The sequence below is a fragment of the Dunckerocampus dactyliophorus genome, chromosome 18 (genome assembly GCF_027744805.1).
Source record: "Dunckerocampus dactyliophorus isolate RoL2022-P2 chromosome 18, RoL_Ddac_1.1, whole genome shotgun sequence".
NCBI classification, from domain to species: domain Eukaryota; kingdom Metazoa; phylum Chordata; class Actinopteri; order Syngnathiformes; family Syngnathidae; genus Dunckerocampus; species Dunckerocampus dactyliophorus.
This window is the reverse complement of record NC_072836.1, coordinates 20140428-20167500: the sequence shown is the minus strand read 5'-3', so window position 1 is coordinate 20167500 and position 27073 is coordinate 20140428. Positions and strand designations below refer to the sequence as shown.

General features: G+C 42.4%; 4 protein-coding genes and 1 long non-coding RNA gene across 9 annotated transcripts in view; 3 read left to right on the top strand and 2 right to left on the bottom strand.

Annotated features, from left to right (window-relative positions):
- shmt1 (serine hydroxymethyltransferase 1 (soluble)) overlaps nucleotides 1-249 on the top strand; it is an 8347-nt gene extending 8098 nt beyond the window's left edge. For both annotated transcript variants that reach the window (XM_054760720.1, XM_054760719.1), the window contains one exon: nucleotides 1-249. This exon is cut by the window's left edge and continues 318 nt beyond it. The gene's annotated coding sequence lies outside the window, so the exon portion shown is untranslated.
- Nucleotides 250-791: 542 nt separating this feature from the next.
- On the top strand, nucleotides 792-3429 carry cpsf4 (cleavage and polyadenylation specific factor 4). Its single transcript, XM_054759646.1, has 8 exons — nucleotides 792-1239; nucleotides 1344-1394; nucleotides 1524-1676; nucleotides 1762-1857; nucleotides 1934-2027; nucleotides 2116-2188; nucleotides 2657-2812; nucleotides 2940-3429. The coding sequence occupies exons 1-8, from the start codon at nucleotides 1137-1139 to the stop codon at nucleotides 3006-3008; spliced, it is 795 nt and encodes a 264-aa protein (XP_054615621.1). The 5' UTR covers nucleotides 792-1136; the 3' UTR covers nucleotides 3009-3429.
- A 64-nt stretch (nucleotides 3430-3493) lies between these two features.
- On the bottom strand, nucleotides 3494-4930 carry atp5mf (ATP synthase membrane subunit f). Its single transcript, XM_054759964.1, has 4 exons — nucleotides 4871-4930; nucleotides 3908-4015; nucleotides 3708-3824; nucleotides 3494-3629 (listed from the first exon to the last, which is right to left on the bottom strand). The coding sequence occupies exons 1-4, from the start codon at nucleotides 4884-4886 to the stop codon at nucleotides 3601-3603; spliced, it is 270 nt and encodes an 89-aa protein (XP_054615939.1). The 5' UTR covers nucleotides 4887-4930; the 3' UTR covers nucleotides 3494-3600.
- Nucleotides 4931-12253: 7323 nt separating this feature from the next.
- slc29a4a (solute carrier family 29 member 4a) lies at nucleotides 12254-26640 on the top strand. 2 transcript variants are annotated; one of them, XM_054759961.1, is made up of 11 exons: nucleotides 12254-12401; nucleotides 14558-14918; nucleotides 17699-17830; nucleotides 17904-18017; nucleotides 18796-18924; nucleotides 21723-21797; nucleotides 21883-22151; nucleotides 23720-23840; nucleotides 23920-24107; nucleotides 24783-25023; nucleotides 25096-26639. In XM_054759961.1, exons 2-11 carry the CDS (start codon nucleotides 14684-14686, stop codon nucleotides 25224-25226), a joined length of 1635 nt encoding a protein of 544 aa, XP_054615936.1. In that variant the 5' UTR covers nucleotides 12254-12401; nucleotides 14558-14683; the 3' UTR covers nucleotides 25227-26639. The 2 variants fall into 2 exon arrangements, with proteins under 2 accessions (XP_054615936.1, XP_054615938.1); XM_054759963.1 differs by lacking the exon at nucleotides 18796-18924 and having other exon boundaries at nucleotides 25096-26640.
- LOC129171376 (uncharacterized) lies at nucleotides 17187-27073 on the bottom strand. 3 transcript variants are annotated; one of them, XR_008566780.1, is made up of 4 exons: nucleotides 26865-27073; nucleotides 22858-22963; nucleotides 22342-22437; nucleotides 17187-22186 (listed from the first exon to the last, which is right to left on the bottom strand). It is a non-coding gene; the product is annotated as an uncharacterized LOC129171376 (long non-coding RNA). The 3 variants fall into 3 exon arrangements; XR_008566779.1 differs by having other exon boundaries at nucleotides 17187-22437; XR_008566778.1 differs by lacking the exon at nucleotides 22342-22437.

Genomic DNA, 27073 nt, shown 5'->3' with positions numbered 1-27073 from the left:
GCGTTTTCGTGCTTTCCTCCACTGCATCTTTGGCTGCATTTAAGCTTTAAGGTTCGCTGAAATTTCCAAATCTTTTGTATTTTTTAAACCACTCTGAATTTTACTCCCAGGCAGTTGTGCAGATTGTTGCACAAAGCATGACAATCATTTTTTTGTCGATTATACATCCTATATTCAACACCAGGTGTATATGGAATGTTTTTTAAATGCAACTTCTTTGCCAATAAAATAAACCTGTTTGGATAAAGACCAGTTTGTTCCTGTGTGTAAATTTCACTCCAGAAAGATACTTTTAGATAACTTGTACTGTGATTTTGCGCCATATGAAACAACAGGTGCTTGTGAATACGAATGACCAACAAGTGATGTGCTATTGTTATCCTGCGTTGTCATTCAAATATGCTGTTTTTATCATTATGGGTAAATATTCTTTCTTTGCTGGCACCTGGGTCTCTCTGAGGCACGCTCTTCCATCCATACGTTTTCTATGCCGCTTATCCTCACTAATGTCGCAGGGGGATGCTGGAGCCTATCCCAGCTGACTGGGCGAGAGGCGGGGTACACCCTGGGGTGGTCCCCAGCCAATCGCTGGGGAACCTATCACACTCAGTCATAGCTATGGACAATGTAGAGTCTCCAATTAAGAGGTAAGCTCTTGAATATTCAGTCAGAACGTTATTAGAGCTCTGTAGACATGAAATAACACCCAGATAGTCCCTTTTACACTCCTTTTCTTCTTTCTTTACGTCACACTGCTCAGACTACGGGATCAGTGCAGGGACACAACACACGCTGCTACCATGGCAAGCTATCAAGCTAAAGGAGGAAACGGAAACAACGTCACGTCGGTCAAAGGTTATTGTGCGCGCCTCTCGTGCGTCTAAACTAGCAACAGCTCAGAGAAGCGTTCCGTGGGGAAAAAAAAAACAACAAACTTTTAAATCATTCAGGGATATTTGTTTTACAAAACAGAGCAGCTTCTTACAGTTACTTACGTGGCGTTTTTAGCCTGAAGGCTAGCCTGGCTAGCTTTGGTTGGCGGCTGTTGAAGAAATGACCGACTAATTAGCACAATAGTAGTTAGCTAGCTTGCTATTTACTTTCACGTAGCGGGGCACAACAAAACCAATGCAAACATGCAGGACTTACTGGCAAACGTGGACCACATCAAGTTCGACCTGGAGATTGCCGTGGAGCAGCAGCTGGGGGCTCAGCCTCTACCGTTCCCCGGCATGGACAGTAAGTGTTTGTATGCTAACTGCTAGCTAGCAGCCAAAGTGTAGGTAGCGATGGGCAGGTGCGTCTGTTTGTACAAAGGCTTGAACTATGTTTTTCCCCCTCAGAATCCGGCTCTGCTGTGTGCGAGTTCTTCATGAGAGCAGCGTGCGTGAAAGGTAAACACGCATTTACAGCCATGATTGTTACATTTCTATATTTGCTATAGACAGACACGTGTAAAGAACGCAAGTTACCTGCGTGAGCATGCATTTATCCATTTCTTTTTGTTTCCACTTCGATTCCAGGCGGGATGTGTCCTTTCCGTCACATCAGTGGAGAGAAGACAGTGGTGTGCAAGCACTGGCTCAGGGGCCTTTGCAAGAAAGGAGACCAATGCGAGTTCCTCCACGAATACGACATGACGAAGATGCCCGAATGCTACTTCTACTCCAAATTTGGTGCGTTCAAAAGACATGGACATCTTTGCACAGGAGTTTAGTAACCGGTTCGGTTTTGTTCTATTATCTGTCTTGCCTGTAATAGGAGAGTGTAGCAACAAGGAATGCCCATTTTTGCACATTGATCCCGAGTCGAAGATCAAGGACTGTCCCTGGTACGACAGAGGCTTCTGCAAACACGGTAGGTGAATTGTCTCACACCTTCTAATGACGATCCTATGCCCTGTTCCTATAACCCGGGCATCCTTCTGTTTCAGGTCCTGATTGCAGACATAGACACACAAGGAGAGTGATTTGTGTTAATTACCTGATTGGATTCTGTCCAGAGGGGAAATCCTGCAAATTTATGCAGTAGGTTCTATTTCCATTCAGCACAAAAATGTTTAAATTGGATGTAAAATGCCCTTTTGCAGGCTGAAAGGTCTCTGTTTCTCTCCAGCCCTCGTTTTGAATTACCAATGGGAGCTTCTGAACAGCCTCCATTGCCACAACAAATTCAGAGTCAGACGAAGGTGAGACACCTGCTCAAACACACACAAGATGAATGATATTTTTATCCACGAGACACTGCGTTCACGAGACTTTACACGAGATTGGGTCTACAAGGATGAGACGAGATTTTAACATTACTTGTAAGAAAAGTACAATGGACAAAAAAAGGCAATATATTGCAATCCGCTAATTTCATTTTTACGTTGCACTCTTCTGCACACTGTGTGTATGCTAGCGGCCAGCCTCCACCCACCAAGACTGTAACTCCCTCTTCCTGCCTGTCCTTCCTGAAAACAGACATGCATGCACGTGGCAATATGTCAAGGCCGGCAAAACGATCTACTTAATTTTCATTGTGTGATTAATTTATCGTCCCAGGCCCAGTGCCCACGAGACATTTTTTTCTTAACAAGAAATCTTGCCTCGTTTTAATGTGGCGAGACACCCCTCGTATCCACGCATATATGTCATCATTTCTCTTCCTGCAGACCGGGTCATCCATGGGCCGTTCGTCACTCTCTATAGTCCAGTTGGCCAGCCCAGGTCAGCGGCCACAGAACCACCATTCCATGGCTGGGATTCAACAGAACCATCTCATGACTGGCAGAGGTCCTCGGCCTCTGGACCAAGTCACCTGCTACAAGGTGACTCCTCTAATTCTGAGCTTCTGTGCATCTCGCTGTGTTTTTGTATTGCAGTTACTAGACAATCTTCCTGTTTTACTATCAAGACCAGCCAGATATTTTGTTTGTTTTCCCCCTGTGTGTGCAGTGTGGAGAAAAGGGCCACTACGCCAACAAGTGCACGAAAGGCCATCTTGCTTTCCTGAGCGGACAGTGACCTTAAAGCTGCAGAGAAGACACGCTTGACAGGTTGGACTCTGAACTGAAAGACTAACAAGAGCGATGTTCTGCCCAATCCACACACAGGCACTATTGTTTGTCTCAGCCTTTCTGTGTCGTGGAGGAGGTGCCCTGGTCATCGTGTGGGATATCCAAGCGGAATATTCTACCAAATTTGTGCTCATCACCTGATTTCACATGACACCTTTTTTATGCTGATGAGAAATCATGGGAGGGTAACAATGAATATTTGCTTGTAGTAGTATCTACATTAGCCCTGGTGCACATTTTGTGAACCATTTAAAGCCTGGAAGTAGCTCTATGATCAATAGTTCAGCCAGTTTCCAACATTACCACTGATGCCATGGTTACATGTAAGGACATTCTCCTATAGCGTGTAAATAAATGTTTTGTTCTAAAATGTGTCACGAGTAAACTTGAGTCATTTTTGCTATCACTTTAGCCAAACAACACAAAAGTCACTAACTCTTTAGTATGGTTTATTGGTCACAAATTGAACACAACGAGCCGAGAAAGGAAAGAGTAGGTGGAGGCGAACAGTCCATCCCAGAAGGTGAGATAGCGGTTGGTTAGTGGTACTTCCTCCAGCGATCATGTTCTGGGAGGGAAGACGGCAAAGAATGAGAAGTAGAATATGAAACATTACACCATATGGTCAAGAGGAAGGATTTCTTACTGATGTGGTCGTATTCCCATATATAGCTGAGGGTCACATAGCCAGCTAGCAGCATAGCAACACCACCGATGCCTCCCCTCCTCACATTTACGTACTTGTTGAAGTATCTGTCATGGCCTGCCGACAGAGGAAACAATGCACAAATTAAGCCCTGAACAATAAATCAAGCAAAAAGCTGTTGTGAAATAAGGATTCCTCACCCCGGCGCACAGCGGTGATGATCCCGTTGGGAGTGAAGTCTCTCGCACCGAGCCAGCTTCCCAGCTCGCCCAGTTTCACATCCATCAGACGCTTCTCAGCTATGGCAACTGTGAACAGGTGGAAATCACTTCAATGATGAGCACAAACAACCCCCCTAAAAACAATGTGCGAGCATTATGCCCAGAATGAATACCATTAGTAGCTCAAGTTAAAAGATGCTGTGTTTTGGAAGGGTTATTCCTGCACCGACAATATAAGCGACTAAACTGGAGCGGCTGCTGTTGCGCAAAGCCTACAATTTAAACAAAAATGCTAAACGATAAAGTAATGCATCTTTTTCAAATTCTAGGTAATCTTAAATAAACAAGACATTCAATATTTGTTAAACAAGACTGTACACTTTTTTAGAGTCATCAACATATTATACTTATATAATTCTGCAGCATTAAACGGGACACTCGAGGTCAAAATGTACTGAAGAGCACAAAGGAAATGTCACAAGAAATTACAGCTGAAATTAATAATGCATTATTAAGACGTGTAAAAAAAAAAAACCTCACACTTGATCACATTTAAGTGAACTTGAGTATACGTTTACTAGCCTACCTTACGTGCAAGCTTGCCAAAAGCATCCTATACACTCATGTAAAACACGCAAAGGCAAGCTATCGGAAGCATTAATCTAACCTTATATTTGTCATAGAAAAAGTGTTTATTTTTTAAAGCTGTAACATGTATTACTGCAACATAATTGGCAATGACAAGCAAAGTCATTGACGTGACTGCGATGGATTCACTGCGGCCTTTGGATTAACTGAACAAATTAAAGTAGCTAATTCACGATCAATCTGACGAATAAAACACACCAACTATGTACACAATTACACGATACGATACCATTACGAAAGCACAAAATAAATGACACAATGGTGAGTATTTAAGTAAAGGGCACGCTAAGTTACCTGGTCTGTCCGCCATTTTGACTGGTGGATTTGGACTAGCAGACTGCTGCGGAGAATGACGAGAGCAAGCCGAGGTGCATTATGGGATATATGTAGTTTTATAGGCTGTCCGCTAGAGGGCAGCAATGGCGATTAAAAAGAAAACAATTTATAGATTGTCCGCTAGAGGACAGCAATAGAAATAAAATGAACTCAATCTCAGGCAGTTACAAAACATCAGATGTGGAACACAGTGTATGTAATTTTAGACGTGGGATATTCTCTTGTTTGAAATACTTCCATTAAAATAACATGAATCAATTAGGATTTGCTGACATTTTCTATTCAATGTCATTGTAACGTGGCAATAAATAGGCCCATATTCTCAGTCTGTTTTGTTCAATCCAATATTACACCTCTTTGTTTGCTCACTAGTGACGTGACGGTTTAACCAGTTTGACATGAATGAAGTTCTCCAGAGACTAAAAGAGGACTGCATTTCATGCAAAAGTAGTAAATCAATGAACAGCACAACGGCCTGCAGCAGTGCAGCACTGTTGTGCATATCGTATCTGCAGATATACAACAGATCTAATTCTGGTTGCTGTGTGAGTGAAGGGATGGGAGACAAAGTGTAGATCAATACACACACACACAACACACACACACACACGCACACACACACTCACACACTATGCACAGTAGTGGTTTTGGCCTTCATCCAGGGCTGAGCTGCAACTTCTTCCATTTACATTAGAGTGATTTGACAGCTTACTTTAATTAGATGGAAGACTTTTACGTGTCCTGCTTAAGTAAATGTACTTTATCTTGACTATTTTACTGCACATTGACCTAAATGCTTGTCCTCTCCTACCCTCTGGGCTTTTCGTTTTGTACAAACGTATACACAGTCTGCCACTATGTTAAAGACCTGCTTTCATCTGAAACAGAAAGTTCAGGTCATTGGAAGCAAACTGCTTGGACTTTTTGAGTGGATATTTATGTGAAGTATATACACAGAAGGTAGATACTTTATTCATCTCCAAGAGAGATGGCTTCCGGGCCATGTTGAGATCTAAAATACTGTCCTAAATACACAAAATGTGACCAGACTCCACATAAAACTGCACTGCACACAAAATATCTTGGAAAAAAACAATTATTTAGATTCAAACACAATCCAGTGTTTGTTACTTTCAACGTTGTTGTCATTTTCCTGTACCTACTCAGGGACGTGCCTGACAACTGACAATAAATATAAATATAATATAAAGAAAATATAAAAAAATAAATAGAAATTAAATGCTACTTAAAATAAAATTTAGAGTATGAAAACCATATCATTAGAAATAAATATATAATGTTGAAAAACTGCATTGTACACAAAACATCTCTGACGATAGCGGATTTAAATATTTATTTTAATTCAAAAACCCAATTTTTATTGTACTTTGAACATTTTCCGATACTTTCTACGTTAGCATTTTGCTAAACGATCCACTAACTGGACTCTTGGCCCCAAATTAAGTGAATTAAAATATAAAATTGAAGTGACGAGTGCGGTGTAGTTGCTTGTAGCTGTGCAGTTAAGAAATGATCCAAACGTATCCATAAAAAACATGCAATGAAATTTGGATTATTTTTCGCTATATTAAAAAATATGGGGAGAAATGGGTTACAAAATCATTCAAATATGAATATAAACACAAAAATGTAGATGCAAAGTCAAATTTAAAAAAGATGTAAAAAGAAAAGAAACAAAATATATAAAAAATGAAATCCTAAAAATAAAATCCAGTGTGCTTTGTGTGTCAAATAAAGCAATTACTAATCATTTGCTCACTTCCTGTTTTCAATATGTAGACATTTATCAGTGTTTTAATAATACAAGATGTAAATAAATATGTGTAACCGTGGAGTTAATAGTTTGTAGCGTTTGTACAGTAACATCATATATAAATAGGACTGGCTGGCAATATTATTAGTGAGGTTGGCAGCCAAACACAACATTGTGCAGGTTCGCTCGCTTGTTCATTGCCTTTGTGTTTGGCTTGTTTGTTGCAGCTCTGCCTTGGGCCTTAGTGCACTTCACAGGCGCCTGTACCGGCTACGCACACACGCACACACGCACACACACAGAGAAAAGCCGTTTGAGATGGATGATTTGATTCCGCTTGAAGAGGCAGGTGCCCTGGAGGTCTGCCACAGAGACAGCTCTTTGAAGCTGATGGAGAGAGATGGAGGTGGAGGAAGAGGAGGTCGGAGGAGAGGAAAGAGAAGCATTTGGACATTCGGGAGCGGAGCAGACAGGGATGGAAGATGGTGCATGGAGAAATCGGAAGAACACGACCAAAGAAAACTAAAATGCTGGGGGCTCGCTGATACACATGACCTTTAGACATCCATTTCCTGTCCGCTCGTCCACCCCATCACATGTCCTTCGCGTTGACCAAGTTCTCTTATCTTCTCAATATGGAAGATATCAGCCATGCAGAGAGGCAGCGTTACTACAACTACGGTTTGTCATTAGCGGTACGGAACACCACGGGGACCCGCTGGGAGGCGTTCACTGGCCTTGAGGAAACGTATGAGTGACATCAAGAAAGGGAAAGAGGGAGGGGAGAAAAGCCCTCCGGGGGCCGTCTGATTGCAAAAAGCGATAATGGCATTGGTCCCTAAATCACGCTCTTAAATCAAAAGGCAACGCCTGCTAACATTTGCAACGGTCATCCAAATAGGAATCCATGCTGTACCGTGTGTGAATGTATGACGCAACTCAAAAAGTCACACGACTCGCCCCCTGAAGACGCCTTACAGGAAGTACAGTGGAACCTCAGTTAACGGCGGCCCCGGTCAGCGCGTTTTTCGGTCAACAATGAAAAATTTGTGGTAAAATTTTGCGTTGGCTTGCGCTCGCCCACTTGTTTAGCGTCCAAAATACTGTCCCGTTTGTTGCCGCCGCCATCTTGGATCACGCACCTAAGATGAAATCTTGTGATACAATACAACGTATTGTGGGGCCGCGGGCGCCATTTTAGAGCAACAGCGTTTGTTGCTAACAGATTAGCTGCGCTAGACAGAGGGATACGCGACGTATCAAAATACATGGACCGCACAAAACTAAAAGTGATAAAGGTAAACAAGTGACAAAAGTAAAAGTGATGTGAAATGTTCAGTTGTCCATCCATTTGTCATTTGTCATCATTTTCTGCATGTAAAACTGTAATCATTGTCTATAAAATGTATTTTGTTTGAACATTTTTGGGTGTCTCGAACGGATTAATTAGATTTACATGATTTTCTATGGGAAAATTTCCCTTGGTTAGAGTCCGTTTTGGTTTGAGTCGGACCTTCTGGAACGGATGAACGACGTTAACCAAGGCACCACTGGAAGGTGCTGTCACCTAGTGGTGCTTTATAGGTATTGCTGGAGTTGTGAAGCATAATGTATGAGCTTTTTTCCGCACGTTCCAGGAAGGGTGGCTCACACGGCTTCTTTTGCTTTGCTGTGAAATACCGCAGCGGATGTCAGACGACGCCACAATACACACACACACACACACACACACACACACACACACACACACACACACACACAGGACTATGTAATTGAATTTGTAAAGGAGCTGCTTGTTACTTAGCAACCTTTAATAAACAACGGCGGCAAGATGGAGACAGGATAATGAGCGAGAGGGAGGATGTGAACATTGCTTCCCTGAGCTGCACTTACTGACGTGTGTGTCCAGCCGTGTGTGTGTGTGTCGTAGTGTGTAAAACAAAGCCCACACACACCAACACACACAGAGACGGATCCCTGGCGTGTTTTATGTACGGGAAAGCATTTAGAACATGACTACTGGGAGCAGGATGAACTATTAATATGAATAACAGCAACCCTTTTCTATCTTCTCAAGGGAAAACACCACAGACATGAAGCTTGGATACAACTTAGACTAGTCAGCGAACAGCTTGGAAAGCAGTATGGATTTACTCTCCTCGAAAAAAAAAGAAGTCGTCGACACACAGCCATTATTGTTTAAACACAAGCTGCAAAACCATGGCTGTGTGATGAGTACATTTTTATTTTAGATGGTACATTTCTACTGCTATACAAGCTGTACACTGACTACTCTAAAGTATGCATTTGTATCGTACAGTCATTAGGGGTGTGACGAGACGCTGAGGCGACACACGCGATTGGGCCTCCGAGAATGAGACGAGACAAGATTTTAACATGACTTTTAAGAAAAGTCAATGAAAAAAATCGATATAGATATATATCGCAATCTACTTATTTCATTTCTACTACTCTTCTGCACTCTGCGTGTATGCTAGTGGCCCCGCCTCCACCCACCAAGACAAAGCGACTGTATGACAAGAGGGCTCACTCTGTTCATGCCGTTGCTCTCTGGAACAAACACGCCAAGGTGCTGGAAGCAATGCAGAGTGAACCCTCTCCCCGCCTGCTCGGAGGCGGGAGACGAGGAAAACAGACACGCGTGCACATGGCGATATATTGAGGCCGGCAAAGTGGTCGAGTTCATTCTCATTTATTGCGTGATTTATTCATTCATTCATTCATTATCATCATCCTGGTGCCCACAAGACTGTTCTGGAGGAAAAATCTTGTCTTGTTGTAATCTCGCGAGATCTTGCGCCAGCCCTAACTGTCATCCCTCGACACTTTTTCCCTTCACGAGTTTTCAAATCAAAATTCAGTTTAAAAATAATCGCCGTTCCGTAATTGACTAGGGCCCATCATTAGTCAAACATGTACACACGTAAGTAAACTGTATGTACTTCTGGCATAAATGAAGTATTTTCAAGCATAAAAGTGGCTAGGGTACGCGTATCTACGTAGATATCATCACTGAACGACTTGCGGTATTTGCACAGACTAGTGGTTGTGTGTGTAATTATATAGTATTATTACTAAACAAGCGCGGAGTAAGGTGTGAGTAATGTTGAGACAGTAGCCACTGCAGGAAGTACTTTGTGATAATGTGACTGTCCCAATGCTAACATGTGTGAGTCAATATTTATGTCTAATTTCTGTCTTATTTCCAATTATTATGTCTACTATGTTGGGTAACAGGAGTGTAAAGGTGACTTCAGGGGTGTTATTTCATGTCTAGAGGGCTCTAATAATGTTTAAACGTCTATTTAGAAGGTTGTAAATTGGTTTTCTATGTCTTATTTTCTCTTATTATGTCTACTAAATTGGGTAATAGGAGCGTAAAGGTGACTATAGGGGTGTTACGTCATGTCTAGAGGGCTCTAATAATGTTAAAAATCTTATTTAGGAGGTTGTAAACAGGTTTTCTATGTGCCGAGTATGAAAATATTCCATTTCTAAATAAGGAATGCTACTTTACAGGAAGTCACTCATCTCGATGGGGTCTGGAACCAATGAGCCGTGATCAACAAGGCATACAGGAAGTGGACTGTAATAATACTCGTTGCTGAAATTTGAGGGACGTACCCACTTGTGACCAAATGAGACCAAAAGAGCAGAAATAAGCTCGTCATTTTATGACATAACGTGGTCGTAGCGATGATGTATGCAAGCTGTGAAGGGCACAGTGGATGAATGCTTAGCATAGGAACAATGAAGTCTTAAAGGGCCGGAACCAGCACGTGCAACAAACATCTTAGCTGTACAGCACATTTCTTCCCATAAACACACAAACCCCTCGTTGCCCATAAAGCACATTTACAAGGCAATAAAAATAACCGTAAACGAGACACAGGCACGACGAAGAAGGAAATGTCACACAAGATAAAATGTCAGACTCTTTCTCCTGTGCAGCTTTTCACCTCTCTTTCATTCTCTCCATTTCCATCAAGCCTTCATCCCGGCATCTTCATAACCTCAACAGTGTTCTCTCGTCCTCCTCCTCCATCTGCCTCCCTGTCCTTTCCACTCTGAATCGCTACATCTGCACCTGTTCTCTTCCCTTTCATCTTCTTCTTCACCTCCTGCCCCTTTTGCTCCATCTCACCATCCATCCTGACAGGAACGTTCACAGTCAAAGAGGCATCCGTATATTTAGACCCTTTTTGTGGGTGCCTGACCTCAATTCTATCTTAAAAATACCCAAAAGTAGTGTTAGTAATGTACAATGTGCAATGTACTTTCAGTTTTCACCTGTAAACTGGCCAGGCAGCATCTATTATTACATGTCCCAGAATGCATTGCCATCGCGGCAATGCCATGTATTGCCCCCAAATCTCTCTTTTACTCATACAGTCGCTTGTTAGCATCTACTTTTCCCATGCTACCCTCGCAATATCATGGTTCGATTATCGCTCCCTCAATGTATCACGTTTTTTCAGAAATGAATAAATAAATGATGGCGGTGTCGTGGTAGACTACGGTCTATTATTAGTCAAAACATATTGAAATACACGTGATATGGAGCAATATGATCACCAGGTGGCAGTAATGACACAAAACACTGATGAGACATTACCTTACCTTACATTACCTTAACACCGCATGAAGGCAGCTATGGCATGTCCCACATGAAGAGTGAAAAAAAATGTTGTCCTCCCATTCTGTGTGGAAGTGGTGGTAAGTTTTTTGGCTTCTTAGGTTTAGAAGAAATCAATTTGGGCGACGTTGCTGACTTCCGCTTCGCAAGCTAAGGATTCTAACCAGAACGTTTGCTCTAAAAATGCGTGAAGAACAGCGTTGGACTCACGCAGTGTATTTACAACACAATAAGACGCACGTCCTATTGTATGCTAACTGAGGCCAAATTTTGGCACAACGTTTCGACATGAACCAAAAAAACTTGCTAACCAGGGCGGTACTGTATTTTGTTCGCAACAGCGTTTGCACAGATCATTTGTTACGTTTTTGGCCCAACACAGCGTATTTATCAAAGGGATTTGAAGTCTAAATTCATATTTTCAGATGAAAATCAAATCTGCAGTGGGAAAAATCATGCACAATGTCACACACTGTAGACCAATATCTTGTTATTTTCACATGAGGACATGTAGACCTTCAGACGCCATGAAAAACCTGATTTATTTGGATTTGTTTGAGAAACATGATGTCGGGCTCAAACGCTTATGGGACAAGAAGCATTTGGCAAGGTGCACCCTTGCAAAAACCAAAAATATTGGCAACAGCAAACTCTCTGACGCCCTGCAATGGCATATTGGTATATTGCATATGATGCAGCAGCTGGCCATGCGAGATGTGACGCTCATAACATAAAATGTGTACCCATCACTTGGCGTTAATTGGGTGTCATCACACACAAGCCCTGTTGAACGTGTCGTATGTTTAGCAAATTCAACCTCATGCTGAAACTGCAGTAAAAACTGACTTCTATAGAAATGAAATAAAGAGAGTGATCAGCCAGCCTCCCTCTTTCCAGTCGCTCTCTCTCGCTCTCTCTCGCTCTCTCTCCTCCTCTTCCTCAGCTGTTGGATGCTGCGTCAGGAGGAGCGAGCTTTCCTCTGGATGGAGACCGACTGAGGAGCCGCCAGGTCCGGGGTGAAGGAGCGGACAGCGAGGGTGGCCCACGAACGGAAGAAGGTAACTTGTTGTCAATTTCTATTGCATAAACACGAACTGTCGGGTTGACGGGAGAATCACTGAAGAGAGCGCATAGACTCCATCGGTGTCCCCTTTTGTCAGAGGAAGAACAGAGGATATGCAGCATTTGCATGTCTGTCGTTGTGTTTGGGTGTTTTTTAAAAGTCTAAAAAAAAAAAAAAAAAAGCAAAATATGATACTGTTGTCAGTGTGAAAGCTTGCACGTGATGTATTCATTAATGGCTTCTCTAATGGAAGCAGTACGTCAAGCTCGGCGACACCTGCTGCACGTGCAGAATTCAGGAAAAAAGTCGCATGATCGTCGATAGCTCTTCAATGAAATGAAATGTCACAGGACAGCCTTTTCATTAAAGCCAAGAAGCTATGCGAGCGCCCTCGCTAGGTTGTCCACGGAATGACATCCAGCTGCAGCTCAACAGGAGCTTTTAACTCGACAGTCAACCTAACGTGACCTCTTTCATTGTTATTTTATTGAAATTACTACGAAATTCAGAGAAAAAACGCGAGAAAACTTCAAATGCAAAAGACACGCATTTAAAAAACAAGTGCAAGAGCTCCTATTATACAGAAATGAATAAAGAAGGAACACCTACAGGTCACTCACACTGGACACCCAACATATTAAATACAAAATGAAATGAAACGGTCATACATAGGAGCAGATCATTTCACATCTTCATTATTAAGGACGGCCATGGAGGTCAGGTGGCTTAAACCGGGCATGCGGTCAGTGTCCAACGGCATTTCTCAGCTTGCTGAGCATTTGTGCGACATCTGGTTTCACTTCCACTGGTGGTGGCTTTCCTTTTCTTTGGCGCACCGCCATCGAGGGAGTCTGCCTCGCGATCGGGATGGCGGTGGGTGGGGGTGGGGGAGTTTAGAATACAGTACGTAAATTGGAAGCTAACTAGTTAGCTCGCGAGCTTAATTATGGTTCAAACCTTGGCCGTCTATTGTGTCCCTGCAGTGATCCCGTAGCCTGCAGTACAGTTGAGCAATGTGGTGGAAACAAAGAATAGCAGAGTGTAAAGGTGACTACGGGGGTGTTATTTCATGTCTCCGGGACTCTAGATTGTATTAATAAAGTCATAAACAGGTTTTCTATGCTCTAACTATGATCCATTTCGGAACACAGAATTCCATATAGTGAAAATTCATTTAACGCAGTCAGGTCTGGAACCAATTAAGCACGATAAACGAGGGATGTTTGCAGACAGTTCTAAGTGAAATATCTGCTTTTGTGGTCTTATTTACTATAATATTTATATTTGACATATTTGTATTTGTATTATAATTATTTTTTTTTTAATGAACTATTTTCAATTTATGCATCATTTGTATGCATGCAGCTATCATGTTCCTTGTCATTTCCTTCCTAAAATGCATTCATAAGTTCCTCTGAAGCAGAACTGACTGGTGTGAGCATATCGCCGTGTGACTTTAGTACTTTTTAAAGTACTGCCTTGCATTGACAGTAGGTATAAAAGAATGGAACATCGTCGTTGAGTAGCCCTGATACGGAGGTTGAGGTATTTGCTGGTTGTTGACGTGCATGACCAAGAAGAACGTGTGTCACATCAATACTTGTTTGCAACAAACTGCCTTGCCATGTTTTGAATGGAGACGGTGAAAGGCTTCCATGGTAGCACAGCTGCTGCACTGACATAAGGCAGCATAAGTTAGTGTATATAGTGGGGGTGTGGGTGTGTGCAATGTGTACACATGCAGCAAGTAAATGTCTTTGTTGTCTATGTGCATATATTTGTGGCTTCCCCTTGTAAAGCAATATTCAAAAGCTAAAAAGGTGCAAATACATCACACGGGGAATTTTTAGCTAGATGTTTAATTTATAAGACTATTTATGTTCCTCTTTCATGCTTCAGTGCTTTGCGGCGTGGCATCTTTGCTCACACTCCTCAGTTGGCCTGCCACACAGTCATGCATCTTTTGTCACTTTCCCAGTTAATATTCTTTTCACACACACACACGCACACGCACACACACACACACACAGCTTCCACAGGCTGTCTACCCTTGACTTGTCTGATATCGTCAGCATTCAGTAAGGCTTGTGACAGATTGTTATTCTCTTCTACCTCTCCATCTCATGGTATCGTCTCCCCTCCCCCCTGCAGCCCCTCCATCACCTAAAAAGGTCTCACCTCAACTCACCCGCGATTGGAAAACGGTGTGTCTCGAGGATCGTGCGCAACATGCACGCTCCCGGGAGTGTCTAGCGAGCGCTCGACTCGGCTGCAGAGATGGACTTGGTGGGGGCGGAGCGCCGCAGGCCCACGCCGGCTCAGACGCCCGAGGAGAGGGACGTGTGGAGGGATGGAGTGAGAAGCGGTTGGAGGGACACGGGCAGAGACGGATGGAGGGAGGGACGAGAGAGCAGCGTGGTGCAGAGCTACAGTTTCGACTCCTACCAGCTGGAGGAGGAGGAGATGAGCAAAGACGTCCCGGAGAGAGGAGTCCTGGCGCTGTCGGAGACCGGTGAAGGACTTTCTGACTGCGTGCACACTAGTACAGCTCATTGGTCAATGGCATCTCACATAAATAAATAACGTAAACCACGCTACTTTCTAGCAAACCAACCCCAACGTTGTGCTTATGATTCTATTGAATAGTATGTATGGTTGCAAATGCAAATAACCACCCGTGTCTATAGTTATCGGCGGGTACAAAATATCAGCATTAACAGCTGTGGATGTAGGCCACCTCCGGATGGAGATTTTTTAATTAACTCCGCATGATTGCAGTAGTTGCATTAGAGGTACAGTAATCCCTCGTTTATCGCGGTTCCATGGTTCAACACCCAACTGTGATAAGTGAATTTCCACATAGTAGGATTTTTTATTTATATATCAAATATTTTTGTAGTTAAGGGCACAGAAAATCTGTTTGTGACCTTCTAAATATGGTTTCCAGCCCTCCAGACATAAAATAACACCCCTATAGTCACCTGTACATGTGTATTTCCCAGTGTAAACACATTATAAAAGAAAACATAAGACATAACATAGACTCACACATATTAGCACTAGGAGAGTTCCTTGTTGTTGTTCATTTGTACTTCCTGTTCTGTACAGTACTTCCTGCGGTGGCTATGTCTCATCAATGTAACATTACTGACACCTGACCAGTGTAGAATACTACATATCATCACCACATTGTAAAATTTCAATAAATATGCATATGACTAATGCTAGGCTGCATTCTACTATGAAACAGCACGATTTATTCACGTGTTTTTGAAAAACCGTGATAGAGTGAAGCCAAGTGCGGCGTAGCAAGGGATTACTGTATCACAAGTTGTCAGCACCTAGCAGCTTTATGTACCTCTGCACGCGCTATAAAATGTTGGCTGCACTACTCCAGGTTGGTGTGAACCTCATGCGTGTTACACTTGCAGTACTGCTGCTCATAGTGAACTCATCAGCGCTGTTAATGCTCGCTGGCATTACAACATTGGTTCTGTTGCTGCTGTGTTGTGCAACATACTTGTTAACAAGTGACCTTGTGGTCAAAGAGAGCTGCATTCTCACGCACTCCAAATCATTATTAAAGTGAACTGATATATAAAGTCTGGCAATATCAGCCTCTCGAGTAATTAAGGTGCGTCTTTCTGTGGCTGGGATATCTGGGATATCAGGGATATCTGAGATATCTGGGATATCAGGGATATCTGGGATATCGCCAACTACTGGCCTGGCAAGCATATTGCTGGTTGTTGTAACTGGAGGTCATTTTGACAAACGCGTATTACAAAATTGAAACAAAAAAGAATGAACAACAAATACTGTCAGCGTGAAAGAAAAACATACCAGGTATGCTGTTTCATTCACCTTCATAAATAGAAAGGCTTTCTTCCTCCCGTGAGGAAGGAAGAAAAGGCCACAGAAGAAGCCACACCCGCCTGGGTGAAATATTAAAGAGGTCTCCTTTTCCTGCCGTTATTGGCCGTGTCTGTCAACTCGGTGCTCAACAACCTCGTTACCATAAAATTGCTTATTCAGGTTGCAGAGTCTACCCTAATCAGATAACCTCCATTAGCCCTTTCTCTTGGCCCCCCTCGAGCTGTCAATCACAGATGGAGTGGAGCGTCCCCGCTCACACCAGCCTGCCAGGAAAAAGTCAGAATTCCCAGCCAAAAGACGCAATCAACCGTATCCATGTGGCTCCTCTAAACGTGACTGCCAGAGGGGAACATTTAGATTGTCAGTTTGTGCTACAAACCCCCCAGTGGGATGTGGGGTTTTATTGCGATTGATTTTTGGGTCTAATCAGGTTGACGTATTAGCAGGCAGTCTTATTATTGTGGAAGAAATGCAATGAATGTTGATAAAACGTGTCCAGAGCCGGGTGGCCCATTAGGCAATACAGGCACATGCTAAGGGCACCTTGGCCTCCGGGGGGGCGCTACAAAATCTGGACAAAATATTCACCCATCCATCCATCCATCCTCAACTAGGACAAATATATTGCACGCTTAAGCAAATTCGATATATTTTCTGCCTAAATGAAACACTTTCGAGCATAAAAATGGCTAAATTAATTAAAACACAAATATAAGGCATTCAGAAGACGCATTCAGACGTTGTGATGGTATGCAGTACTCCACACTGGTCACTAGGTGTCAGTAATGTTACTGTACTGTAACATCTGGTGAGACACACAAGCACCAGATTTGACTGCCGGTACTTAACGCAGGCTTGATTGATCTCAAGACTGGCACAATAATCCCTACTGTCGCGGCCGTAACCCACAACAAGCTAAAACTCAACTCTGAACCCCGACGTCACTTCCTGTCCACCATCCACTCAGCTCCTGTAGCACTGGAACTCGTTTCATCAACACAAGAGTCTTATTTTGTCTATAATGTCTTCATTTTCTCTCATTATGTCTACTATATTGGGTAATAGGAGCGTAAATGTGACTATAGGGGTGTTATTTCATGTCTAGGGGGCTCTAATGATGTTAAAAGTCGTCGTTGGAAGGTTGTGAAGAGGTTTTCTATGCTCTAACTAAAAAAATATTTGATGTATAAATCCAGAACCTTACTTTGTGGAAATTCATATATCACGGTTGGGTCTGGACCCAATTAACCAAGATGCCCAATGAAGTACTGACTCCGGGTGCCATATCACATCAAGGCCATGGTATTTCATGTAAAAGTGAAAACAGAAAACCTTCCTGTATTTCCTCCAAATTAGCTTGAATGAAGCTCTCGGGTCTGATTTCATATTCTTTTCATTTCCTACCTTCCCGCTCAGACTTTGAGGAGCCGATCCCTGACGACCGTTACCATGGCATCTACTTTGCAATGCTATTGGCTGGGGTTGGCTTCCTGCTGCCCTACAACAGCTTCATCACAGATGTGGACTACCTTCACCACAAGTTCACTGGTATAAAATACGCACCAAAAATGGGTCTCTGAGAGGACTGAAGACACACTGTGTGAACACATGCATGTTTCAGGGACATCCATCGTGTTCGACATGAGTCTGACGTACATCCTGGTGGCGCTGCTGGCTGTCATCCTCAACAACGTGCTGGTGGAGAGACTCAGCATGCACACCAGGATCACTGTGGGTGTGTAACACAAACATTTGCAGACACACACACTTCTTTTGTCGCATCTTAGTCTATTAACTGTCACCTGATCCAATGTTCTCACGATGTTTAGCCATGAGCTACTAATGAATGTACAGTGGAACCTCGCTTTTCCTCATTTTCTTCCAAAAGGTTAGACGAAAGCCACAAATGAGCTGTATACTTGCTCACTTGATTGAACTTGACTGTAACCGTCAGCAGAAGTTACAATCATCATTACACACACGAGCCCAGCTCACAATCTATTATGTGTCTCCGTTAATCCATTCCTCCTGCAACCCGTGTTAACTAGGAACCTTTCAATTACAATCCTAGTGTAACAGACGCTAACGTTGTACATGTTTATCACCTTCTTCATCAAAGTTCTTGCACGTGCAACCTTTATTCAATTTTTTAAAAAAGCACAAATTCCTCTTACACTCAGAAATACACAGTGTGCTTGAACACCTCATCAGTGCATGGCACACTGCTTGGAAGGAGGAAGGAAGGAGACAGAAATGAGTCGCTCTGCGTGCGTTCTTTGGGCAAATAAAGCACATAATAAAGATGACGAAAGGATTCCCTGGCTGGAATCTGTCTATAGAGTCCACCACTATCTATTCTTCACAGAGACTGAGTCACCAACGCCTGGCTGCTTCGTTTGGGCACTCGAGGAGTTTGTTAGGCGCACTGTTTGGACGTACGATAACCGAGACAGTGTATGGGGAAAAAAAAAAAACGAGGCTTCACCATATGTGTGATGTGCGTCTGTGTGCAGGCTACATCTTAGCATTGGGGCCTCTGGTGTTTGTCAGCGTGTTTGACGTGTGGTTGGCCAAGTTCACCACCAGTCAGGCTTATGTCATCAACCTGGTCTCAGTGGGAATTGTCGCCTTTGGATGCACGGGTAAGACATACATCTAAGTCAGCTGTCCATCCGCTCGTCTGTTATCCATCCATCAGTCCATCTGTGTGTCTGTCCGTCACCATGTCCGTCCATCCATACCATCATCCGTCATCCACTTCTGTCCATCCATCCGTCCAAAAGTCCAAACAGTGAAGACACCCAAAACTTGAAGGACTCCAAGCTCATGTTTCCCAGAAGGGCTGGGAGACCTGAGATCATCTGACGTGATGCTAGCCATCCATTCATCCATCCAACAACGTCCTTGCTTGGTGTCCATGCGCAGCGTGTGATTACAGAAGGTTGAAAGCTGCTAGCACTGCTGAACATGTGAACATGTGCTTTTAGTCATCAGGGGGACAGCAACATGCACACTAATGAATGGATGTTTGCTGACATGTCCACTGCCTCCTATTTGCATGCTAACACAGCATCAGGGTCTCAAGCACGACACAAATACACGTCTTACATTTAAAGGAGACCCTTCCATGGAATTAATAAGCTTAAAGCGGGGGTGTCCAAAGTGCGGCTCAGGAGACATTTGCAGCGCCACAGCTGAATTTATTTTTTTTCTTAGCCAACAAAAGCAGCAACAATGGAAAAATCAACAGTAATTTTGAAGTCAAAGAATGAAGTCAAAATATGAAGACAAAAATGTTGTATTGTAACAAGGAAAACTCATCATTTTACGAGAATAACTTGATATTATATTATATTTTGGGAAAAAATAACATCATTATTAAATATTAAAGAAATCAATATTAAAGAAAAAAAAGTCATAATATTATGAGAAACAAACAAAACAAGGTTGTAATTTTTGGAAAATTAGTTTGGAGAAAAAGTATTGACATAATAATATATAATAATTAGGGATGTCCGATATTGGCTTTTTTGCCGACAACCGATATGCGGATATTGGCCAACTCTCAATTTCCGATTCCAATCTCAACCAATCCTGATACCGATATGTGTTATCCATTTCTCTTGGAGATGAATAAAGTATCTATTTATCTATCTTCCTTTTCCAGGTCATGAGGTTGTTGTGGCCACTTAGCATTTGCTAAAAAATTGTTGCTTGTTGTTGAGTTGAGTGGAGAGTAAACCGATGGGTGCCACCTACCTCGACTCTGTCCCGTTGTGTATCGCATCTCCACATTTGGTGACCCTCGACGTGGGTAAAAATGTCGACTGACAACAGAGACGACGAGACCATGCTGAGTTAGCCGAGGTCGATGCCATGTGCGGCACACCCACGCCCGTGCTTTCAACATATCACGCCCACTTCCGACTGCGAGGAATAACACAGGACGTGACGAAGTATTTCCACGTATTGGCGCCGCTGGATGCCGAGATGACAGCAAGTACGGCAGCCTGTATGCCTATATACAGCAGGTTTTGTTTTTTTGTTTTTTTGAATAATCGGTTTTCATTATACGGAAAACCCCCATACCGATATCAGTATCAAGAACCACTTTTATGCCAACATCAGGACGATAATATTAGTAGTACGATATTATCAGACATCCCTAATAATAATATAATATTATAGGAATAAGGTGAAAATATGGGAATAAAGTCATAATATTAAAAGAAGAAAGCTGAAATAGATGGTAGATTTAAAAAAAAACAACAACAAAAAATGGATTAAATGCTGTCATTTAAAAAAACAAAGTCAAAATATTAAGAGAAGAAAGTTATATTCTAACAAGGAATGTTGTAATTTTAGGAGAATACCTTCATTTTAGTAGCACAGAGTTTAAATATGAAAGAAAAAAGATCATAACATTAAGAGAAGCAAACAAAACAAAATAAAGTTGTACATTTTGGACAATTAGGCTGGGTAGAAAGTTCTAACATTGTGGGAATGAGGTGAAAATATTAGAATAGAAATATAAATATAGAAGAAATTTGAAATTGTTGGAAACTTTAAAAACGGCTGTAATTTTACGAGAATAAACTGGTAATATGATGGAAAAATGATGTTTTAGTAGCATAGAGTTGAAGTATTAAAGCTGAGATTTTTCTTGAAATACTGTACATACAGTATAACGTCTTAGCTATCAACTTTACAGTATAACGTCTTAGCATATCAACTTCACAGTATAACGTCTTAGCATATCAACTTGACAGCATAACGTCTTAGCATATCAACTTTACAGTATAACGTCGTAGCATATCAACTTCACAGTATAACGTCTGAGCTACCAACTTTACAGTATAACGTCTTAGCATATCAACTTCACAGTATAACGTCTTAGCTTATCAACTTTACAGTATAACGTCTTAGCATATCAACTTTACAGTATAACGTCTTAGCTACCAACTTTACAGTATAACGTCTTAGCTATCAACTTGACAGTATAACGTCTTAGCTTATCAACTTTACAGTATAACGTCTTAGCTATCAACTTGACAGTATAACGTCTTAGCTTATCAACTTTACAGTATAACGTCTTAGCATATCAACTTTACAGTATAACGTCTTAGCATATCAACTTTACAGTACAACGTCTTAGCATATCAACTTTACAGTATAACGTCTTAGCTATCAACTTTACAGTATAACGTGTTAGCATATCAACCTTACAGTATAACGTCTTAGCTATCAACTTGGCTAAATATCAACGTGGCCCTTACTTGCATCCTTTCATTCTTCACTATGTGGCCCTCAGTGGAAAACGTTTGGACACCCCCGTCTTAAAAACTTGTCTGTCGGTGCGCGTCATCCAAATCTCGATGATATTTCAGGAAGAGTGTAACACGTGGACTGTTATTGTCCGCACTTCCTCATCTGCTTCCAGTGCAGCAGTCCAGTTTCTATGGTTACATGGGGATGCTGCCCAAGAGGTACACACAAGGGGTGATGACCGGAGAGAGTAAGTATGGAAACATCCGCTCTTATCAAATTATTTTCCCCTCCGATTCCTGTTTTCACATCCTCCTTCTTCACCATGCGCCCAGGCACGGCGGGGGTCATCATCTCCTTGTCTCGCATCTTCACCAAGCTGCTGATCCCGGACGAGAGGAGGAACACGCTCATCTTCTTCCTCGTCTCTATCGCCATGGAAATGCTGTGCTTCCTGCTTCACCTGCTCGTGCGACGCTCCAGGTTCATCCGCTACCACACCGGCCACGCGCAGGGCAAAGGTCAAGGCAAAGGTCACGACCCCCGCAGCAACGGCAGCGGCTACAGGGTCCACCACGACGTCACAGCGGAGGAGGTTAAATTTGTAAGTTGGAGCCTTCCATTTATTCTGCTGAATTTCTAAAATACACGATGTGGACAAAAGTAATGGGACACTTTTAGCTTCGAATACTTGTCTCCAAGCAACTCCAAACCTCTGCACTACAACATCATCTTCAGAATCAGTATTTATATAATAACATGGAAAAAACAGGAAAAAAAAGAAGCGAACAAACCCTTTCCCGGGCTGAGGCAAGCTACCTAGCTAGTTTCCTGTCCTTTTGGTGTGCATTACCGCCACCTTCTGCTGATTGTGCGCCTGCTAGCTGGCCCTGTGAATGGTTAAAGAAACATCGCTAATAGTTCAAGCGGCGCTGGGCCAGCATTCCTAACGCAGAAGGCCCTGGTCAGATGACCATGACCATGCAACTCAGAAGCTGAAATCTGATTGGACAAAAAAAAGCAAACATTTGCACACAAGCATACAGGAAGCAGTGCAGCCAAGACACACGCTAGGAAATAAATATACAAGACTGTTGGGAATAAATTGATACGATTTCATGGAACATACTAGAATTTATGCTACAAACGGAGGTCAGGGCTTCTGACAGTCTATAGGCCAGCACAGAAGGCCTTGCTGGCCCTGCGTATTCGTTATAAGTGCAAAAGCCGTCTCCAAGCATAACTCTTCAAAACTACAGCTGCTTTTTGGCTGCTGCTGCTGCTCAGGTGGAAGAATGAATGAGACTCACAGTGCACTGGACTGCTGGATGCACGGGGTCAGACAGGGATGGAGCTTTACATGTACAAGTGGGGCCTCCTGGAGCTGGAGGTGCTTGTAAAACCACAAGAATCCTCCTAAACAAACAAAAACTTGAGAAGGTCTGACAGCAAAGAGAAACAAGCTTGGTAGCAGGTTCACTCTGTTCAGTGAGAATACCTTGATAGCCATGGTGTGTGTGTGTGTGTGTGTGTGTGTGTGTCACACATCATCTCAGGCTGTCCTCTTTATATTTGTGCGTTTGCCCTGTTGCGTGTGAGAGATGTGCCACTCTCTTCTGCTTCAGCATTCGAGGGATGATTCAGTTAGCTCTTTGTGTTGGTTGCTAGGGAAACCAAGGCAGTGCTCCACATTATGGTTCTAATCAGGAAGAGTGCTTCCTTCTGGCACACAAGACCCTTTAATCAACTAATAGACGAGTGTGTGCGTGTGTGCAACGTCGTGAGTAGAAGAAAATGAGTAGTAGCTGTAGCTCCACTATAATAAGCTGAGGGCGCCCACGTTTTCCATGAAATAGACTCCAGTAAGATTATATATTCATGAATATGGTTCCACTCGTGTGTCATGGTTAATACTGCACATGTCCTTTAAAATGCTAATATTCACATTCTTCTGAATGATTTCACCATAAGGACTAGTAGATACTCGCTTTAAGAAAGCTGTGTGACTGTAGTATGTCCATGTACAGTGGAAAGCATGAATATCCTACTTTTTTCAGATTTGTATTCAACCAAAACAACTTGATCATGCTAGTGATTCCTATGTCCCAATAAGTTACAGGTCCTGTTCTATGGCTTTGGAAAAAATTGTTCCGACCTTCTTTATTTCCTCAGGGGAATGGTGGGAGTGGGCCTCCCACAACAGAAGAGAGCAGCGAGGACTTTGTAGGTGGAACATATGTACGATTTGATGCCCCAAAAGCCAAAATAAAGAGAACCTGGCCTGGTGTAAGAGGTAAGCTGTCACTTTTTCTCATCTCATGTGCTCAACTAGTCTGACTCACGTCTTGTTCGTGCGCATCCTCTCCAATCAGACATGATTTTGCACCGTTACGTGGTGTCCCGTGTGATCTGGGCCTACATGCTGTCCATAGCGGTGACCTACAGCATCACCCTGTGCTTGTTTCCTGGCCTGGAGTCCGAGATGAGAAACCCCACCTTGGGGGAGTGGCTACCTATCCTCATTATGGCCACATTCAACATGGCAGACTTTGTTGGCAAGGTGAGGGGGGTCTGACATTCCTTTTTTTACTACTACATTTTATTATTTTATTTGTATTATTATTAATTTAACTACATTACTTTTTTGCATTTTATCATATTTTTTAATTTAATTTATTCCGTTATTTGTTACATACTGTATGTATATATGTTAGTTTGTTATTATTACTATCACCACCATTATTATTATCAATACTATTATGATCAGGACAGGCAGCAAAGACACTACAAGTCCCAGAATGCACTGCAGTAGTCTGTAGGCTACTTTCACTGAGCTGTCTCTTGTATTAGCAATGACACTCATTAGCGCCTGTGTTGTTTGGTTACATTTTAGAAGTCTTAGAAGTAATTTCACAAGATATATCTGTTGAGCTGGTATACAAGTATAAAACACATTCATTATTGTATGAAATGCCTCAAAAACAGTAGGTTACGCAGGCTAGTTTGTCAGAGATTGTTAGCTAATGTTAGCATTAGTCTGCTAGCAAGTAAAAGCATGACTACCTATTGGTGGCTTGTCAGCTTTGCCACAAATTGAGCTGCAACTTACTTTGGAAAGTTATTCTACATTTAATTTCTGGCTAATAGTCATGGAACATAATGTTAGCAATTATATTCACTTAAGGATCACTGCTATATGAGTGACTAACAATAAAATATGCTCCCGCTTGTTCAGATCCTAGCAGCGCTGCCATACGACTGGTCCGGAGGTCGTCTGCTCTTCTTCTCCTGCCTTAGAGTGGTCTTCATCCCACTCTTCATCATGTGTGTGTACCCTGCATACGCACCCACCCTGGCCCACCCCGCCTGGCCGTGTCTCTTCTCCTTACTCATGGGCGTCACCAACGGCTATTTTGGTTCTGTGCCCATGATACAAGCCGCAGGCAAAGTGGCGCCCGAACAGAGGGAGCTAGCAGGTAAAAGATGTAGTTACAGTTTATACGATCAATCGCCCCAGTCGGGCTGCTTTTAATGGCTTCTTTGCGCAGGGAACGTGATGACCGTGTCCTACATGACAGGCTTGATGGTGGGCTCCGCTGTGGCGTACGCGGCGTACAGCTTCACCGCTCCACCTGGACCAGGCTTCTCCACGCTCAACGCTAACATGACCAGCTTTTGAATGTCCTCACGTGGTAAAATAAGCAAAAACATGCAACACGAGCAGCATTTTGAAGAAAACAATGTAGCATATCTCGCCACTCCTCCCATTCAAATGTTGGGACGTGATGAACTTTAACCCTGAACTCTTCAGTGGTCATCCTTTGGAGTGTTTCACTGTGAAATGATTCTGTGTGTGTGTGTGTGTGTGTGTGTGTGTGTGTGTGTGCGTGCGTGCAACTGGCATTGATACGAGTCACTTTCATGTGTAGCTGCAGGATTCACACGTCCGCTAAATGCCGCTAAAACCGCGGAGAAACAAAACGGTTGGACTTGAACTTATTGAACCCAATGTACAAACGTTCAATATCTGAAAACAAGGACCGCTTGCAGTTTGACAAACTGTGCAAATAAATAGAATTTGCAATGAGGGTTGAATGTAAGTTGGCACGCAATGTCAGATAGAAACAGTCTATTTCAACCATCGAAATAATATTCATGATACTTAGAGGCCACAACTGAAAAAGGTTTAAATCCAAACAGTACAAAAAGTAAGTTTGTCTTATTTATGTGCTCAATTGTTGCATTTTGAAGTAAATATGTTTGTTATTATATTACTTCTTCATCAGTAAGTTGTAATGATCGACATCTGCTGCTGAGTGTTCTTTGTATTGTCATGTATTGTGACTTCTTTGGCTCCCCCTAGTGGCCGTATATGGAAGTGATATTCGGAGGTGGAGAGCTGAGCGTCACACAAATTCAGCTCTCTTTTTGTTTGTTTTTAGTTTTGGGTTAAAATAATTATAGTGCCAAAAGCTCTATCGTATTAAATGAAAAAAGAATGAATGTAAAATCATGGCTGAAAGGTATATACGTATCATTTATAAATGATTGATATGTCCTGTTAATGCTAATGTGTCCTGTTGTATTTGATTCATTTTTAAAATAACCTCATGGAGCAGTGACGTAAGTGCAGTTTATACATAATGCAGGAGAGTGGAAGCCATCAAGTGCACTACATTATGTGGAGGCCAGCTTGAGTGGACCCAAAGTCACTTTTACCCCACTGTGCTGATTGATGACTGTGCCCCATATGCCTTTTTCAATGTTCAAATGTATAGTACATTGTTAAATATATTGTGGTTCGATAGGTTCTGATCATCACTTGGTTGTCACCTTCGTCTATTTCAGCCAAGTATGGGCACAGGAAGGAGCCAACCATCAAAAAGGACACAAGTTAATACAATATGTTTTAAAAATACATGTATTTAGACAGTTTCAAAACAAATACTGCTGAATCCAAAGTTTCCTCTGAATTAAAGTTCTCTTATGGAAGATGTGCTGATTTGATGTTCTATTTATTCTGTTCTTGAGAGCACTTTTGAATATTTGTGGGACATTTGTGGAAAGAGACCGAGTCTTACATACGTTTTACATCTGATCACGTGGTATATATATATGTAGTTCAATATTTTAGCTCACTAGAGAGTTAAATAAACATCGATCCCGTTTGCTACTGTAATTAATCTTGCGTAATGTGTGTGCATCATTCAGAAGTACATACATGTATATACAGTACATAGAAAAGGGCCAAAAGTACCTTTAGCCTTCAGAGACAACCTGCCACCAGCAGAGAGCGCTAGCTAGTAGTTAAACATACCTTCTCTTTTCAACAAAAGCGTCGTGTTGCACATTGCAGTCCGGTGTCGGTCGTCAGAAACACGGTATCCTTGCAGCACAACCCCGGCAACCTTTAAGGCGTCTGTATGAAATTTATATCCTCTTCGTTACATTTTGCCAGGTAAAAAATCCACCCAAGAAAAAAGTGATACGAGCGTATGTAACCCGGAAGTTATGTTGTTGTGAATG

Excerpts from the sequence above, each read along its gene's own strand:
- cpsf4 (XM_054759646.1), top strand. The coding sequence starts at position 1,137 with ATGCAGGACTTACTGGCAAACGTGGACCACATCAAGTTCGACCTGGAG. Across the intron at positions 1,858-1,933 it reads CAGAGGCTTCTGCAAACACG|GTCCTGATTGCAGACATAGA; the intron begins GTAGGTGAATTG and ends CTTCTGTTTCAG. Across the intron at positions 2,189-2,656 it reads AAATTCAGAGTCAGACGAAG|ACCGGGTCATCCATGGGCCG; the intron begins GTGAGACACCTG and ends CTCTTCCTGCAG.
- atp5mf (XM_054759964.1), bottom strand. Across the intron at positions 3,825-3,907 it reads CATCACCGCTGTGCGCCGGG|GCCATGACAGATACTTCAAC; the intron begins GTGAGGAATCCT and ends CTCTGTCGGCAG. Across the intron at positions 3,630-3,707 it reads ATGGGAATACGACCACATCA|AACATGATCGCTGGAGGAAG; the intron begins GTAAGAAATCCT and ends CTTCCCTCCCAG.
- slc29a4a (XM_054759961.1), top strand. The coding sequence starts at position 14,684 with ATGGACTTGGTGGGGGCGGAGCGCCGCAGGCCCACGCCGGCTCAGACG. Across the intron at positions 14,919-17,698 it reads CCTGGCGCTGTCGGAGACCG|ACTTTGAGGAGCCGATCCCT; the intron begins GTGAAGGACTTT and ends CTTCCCGCTCAG. Across the intron at positions 22,152-23,719 it reads CAGCGGAGGAGGTTAAATTT|GGGAATGGTGGGAGTGGGCC; the intron begins GTAAGTTGGAGC and ends TTATTTCCTCAG.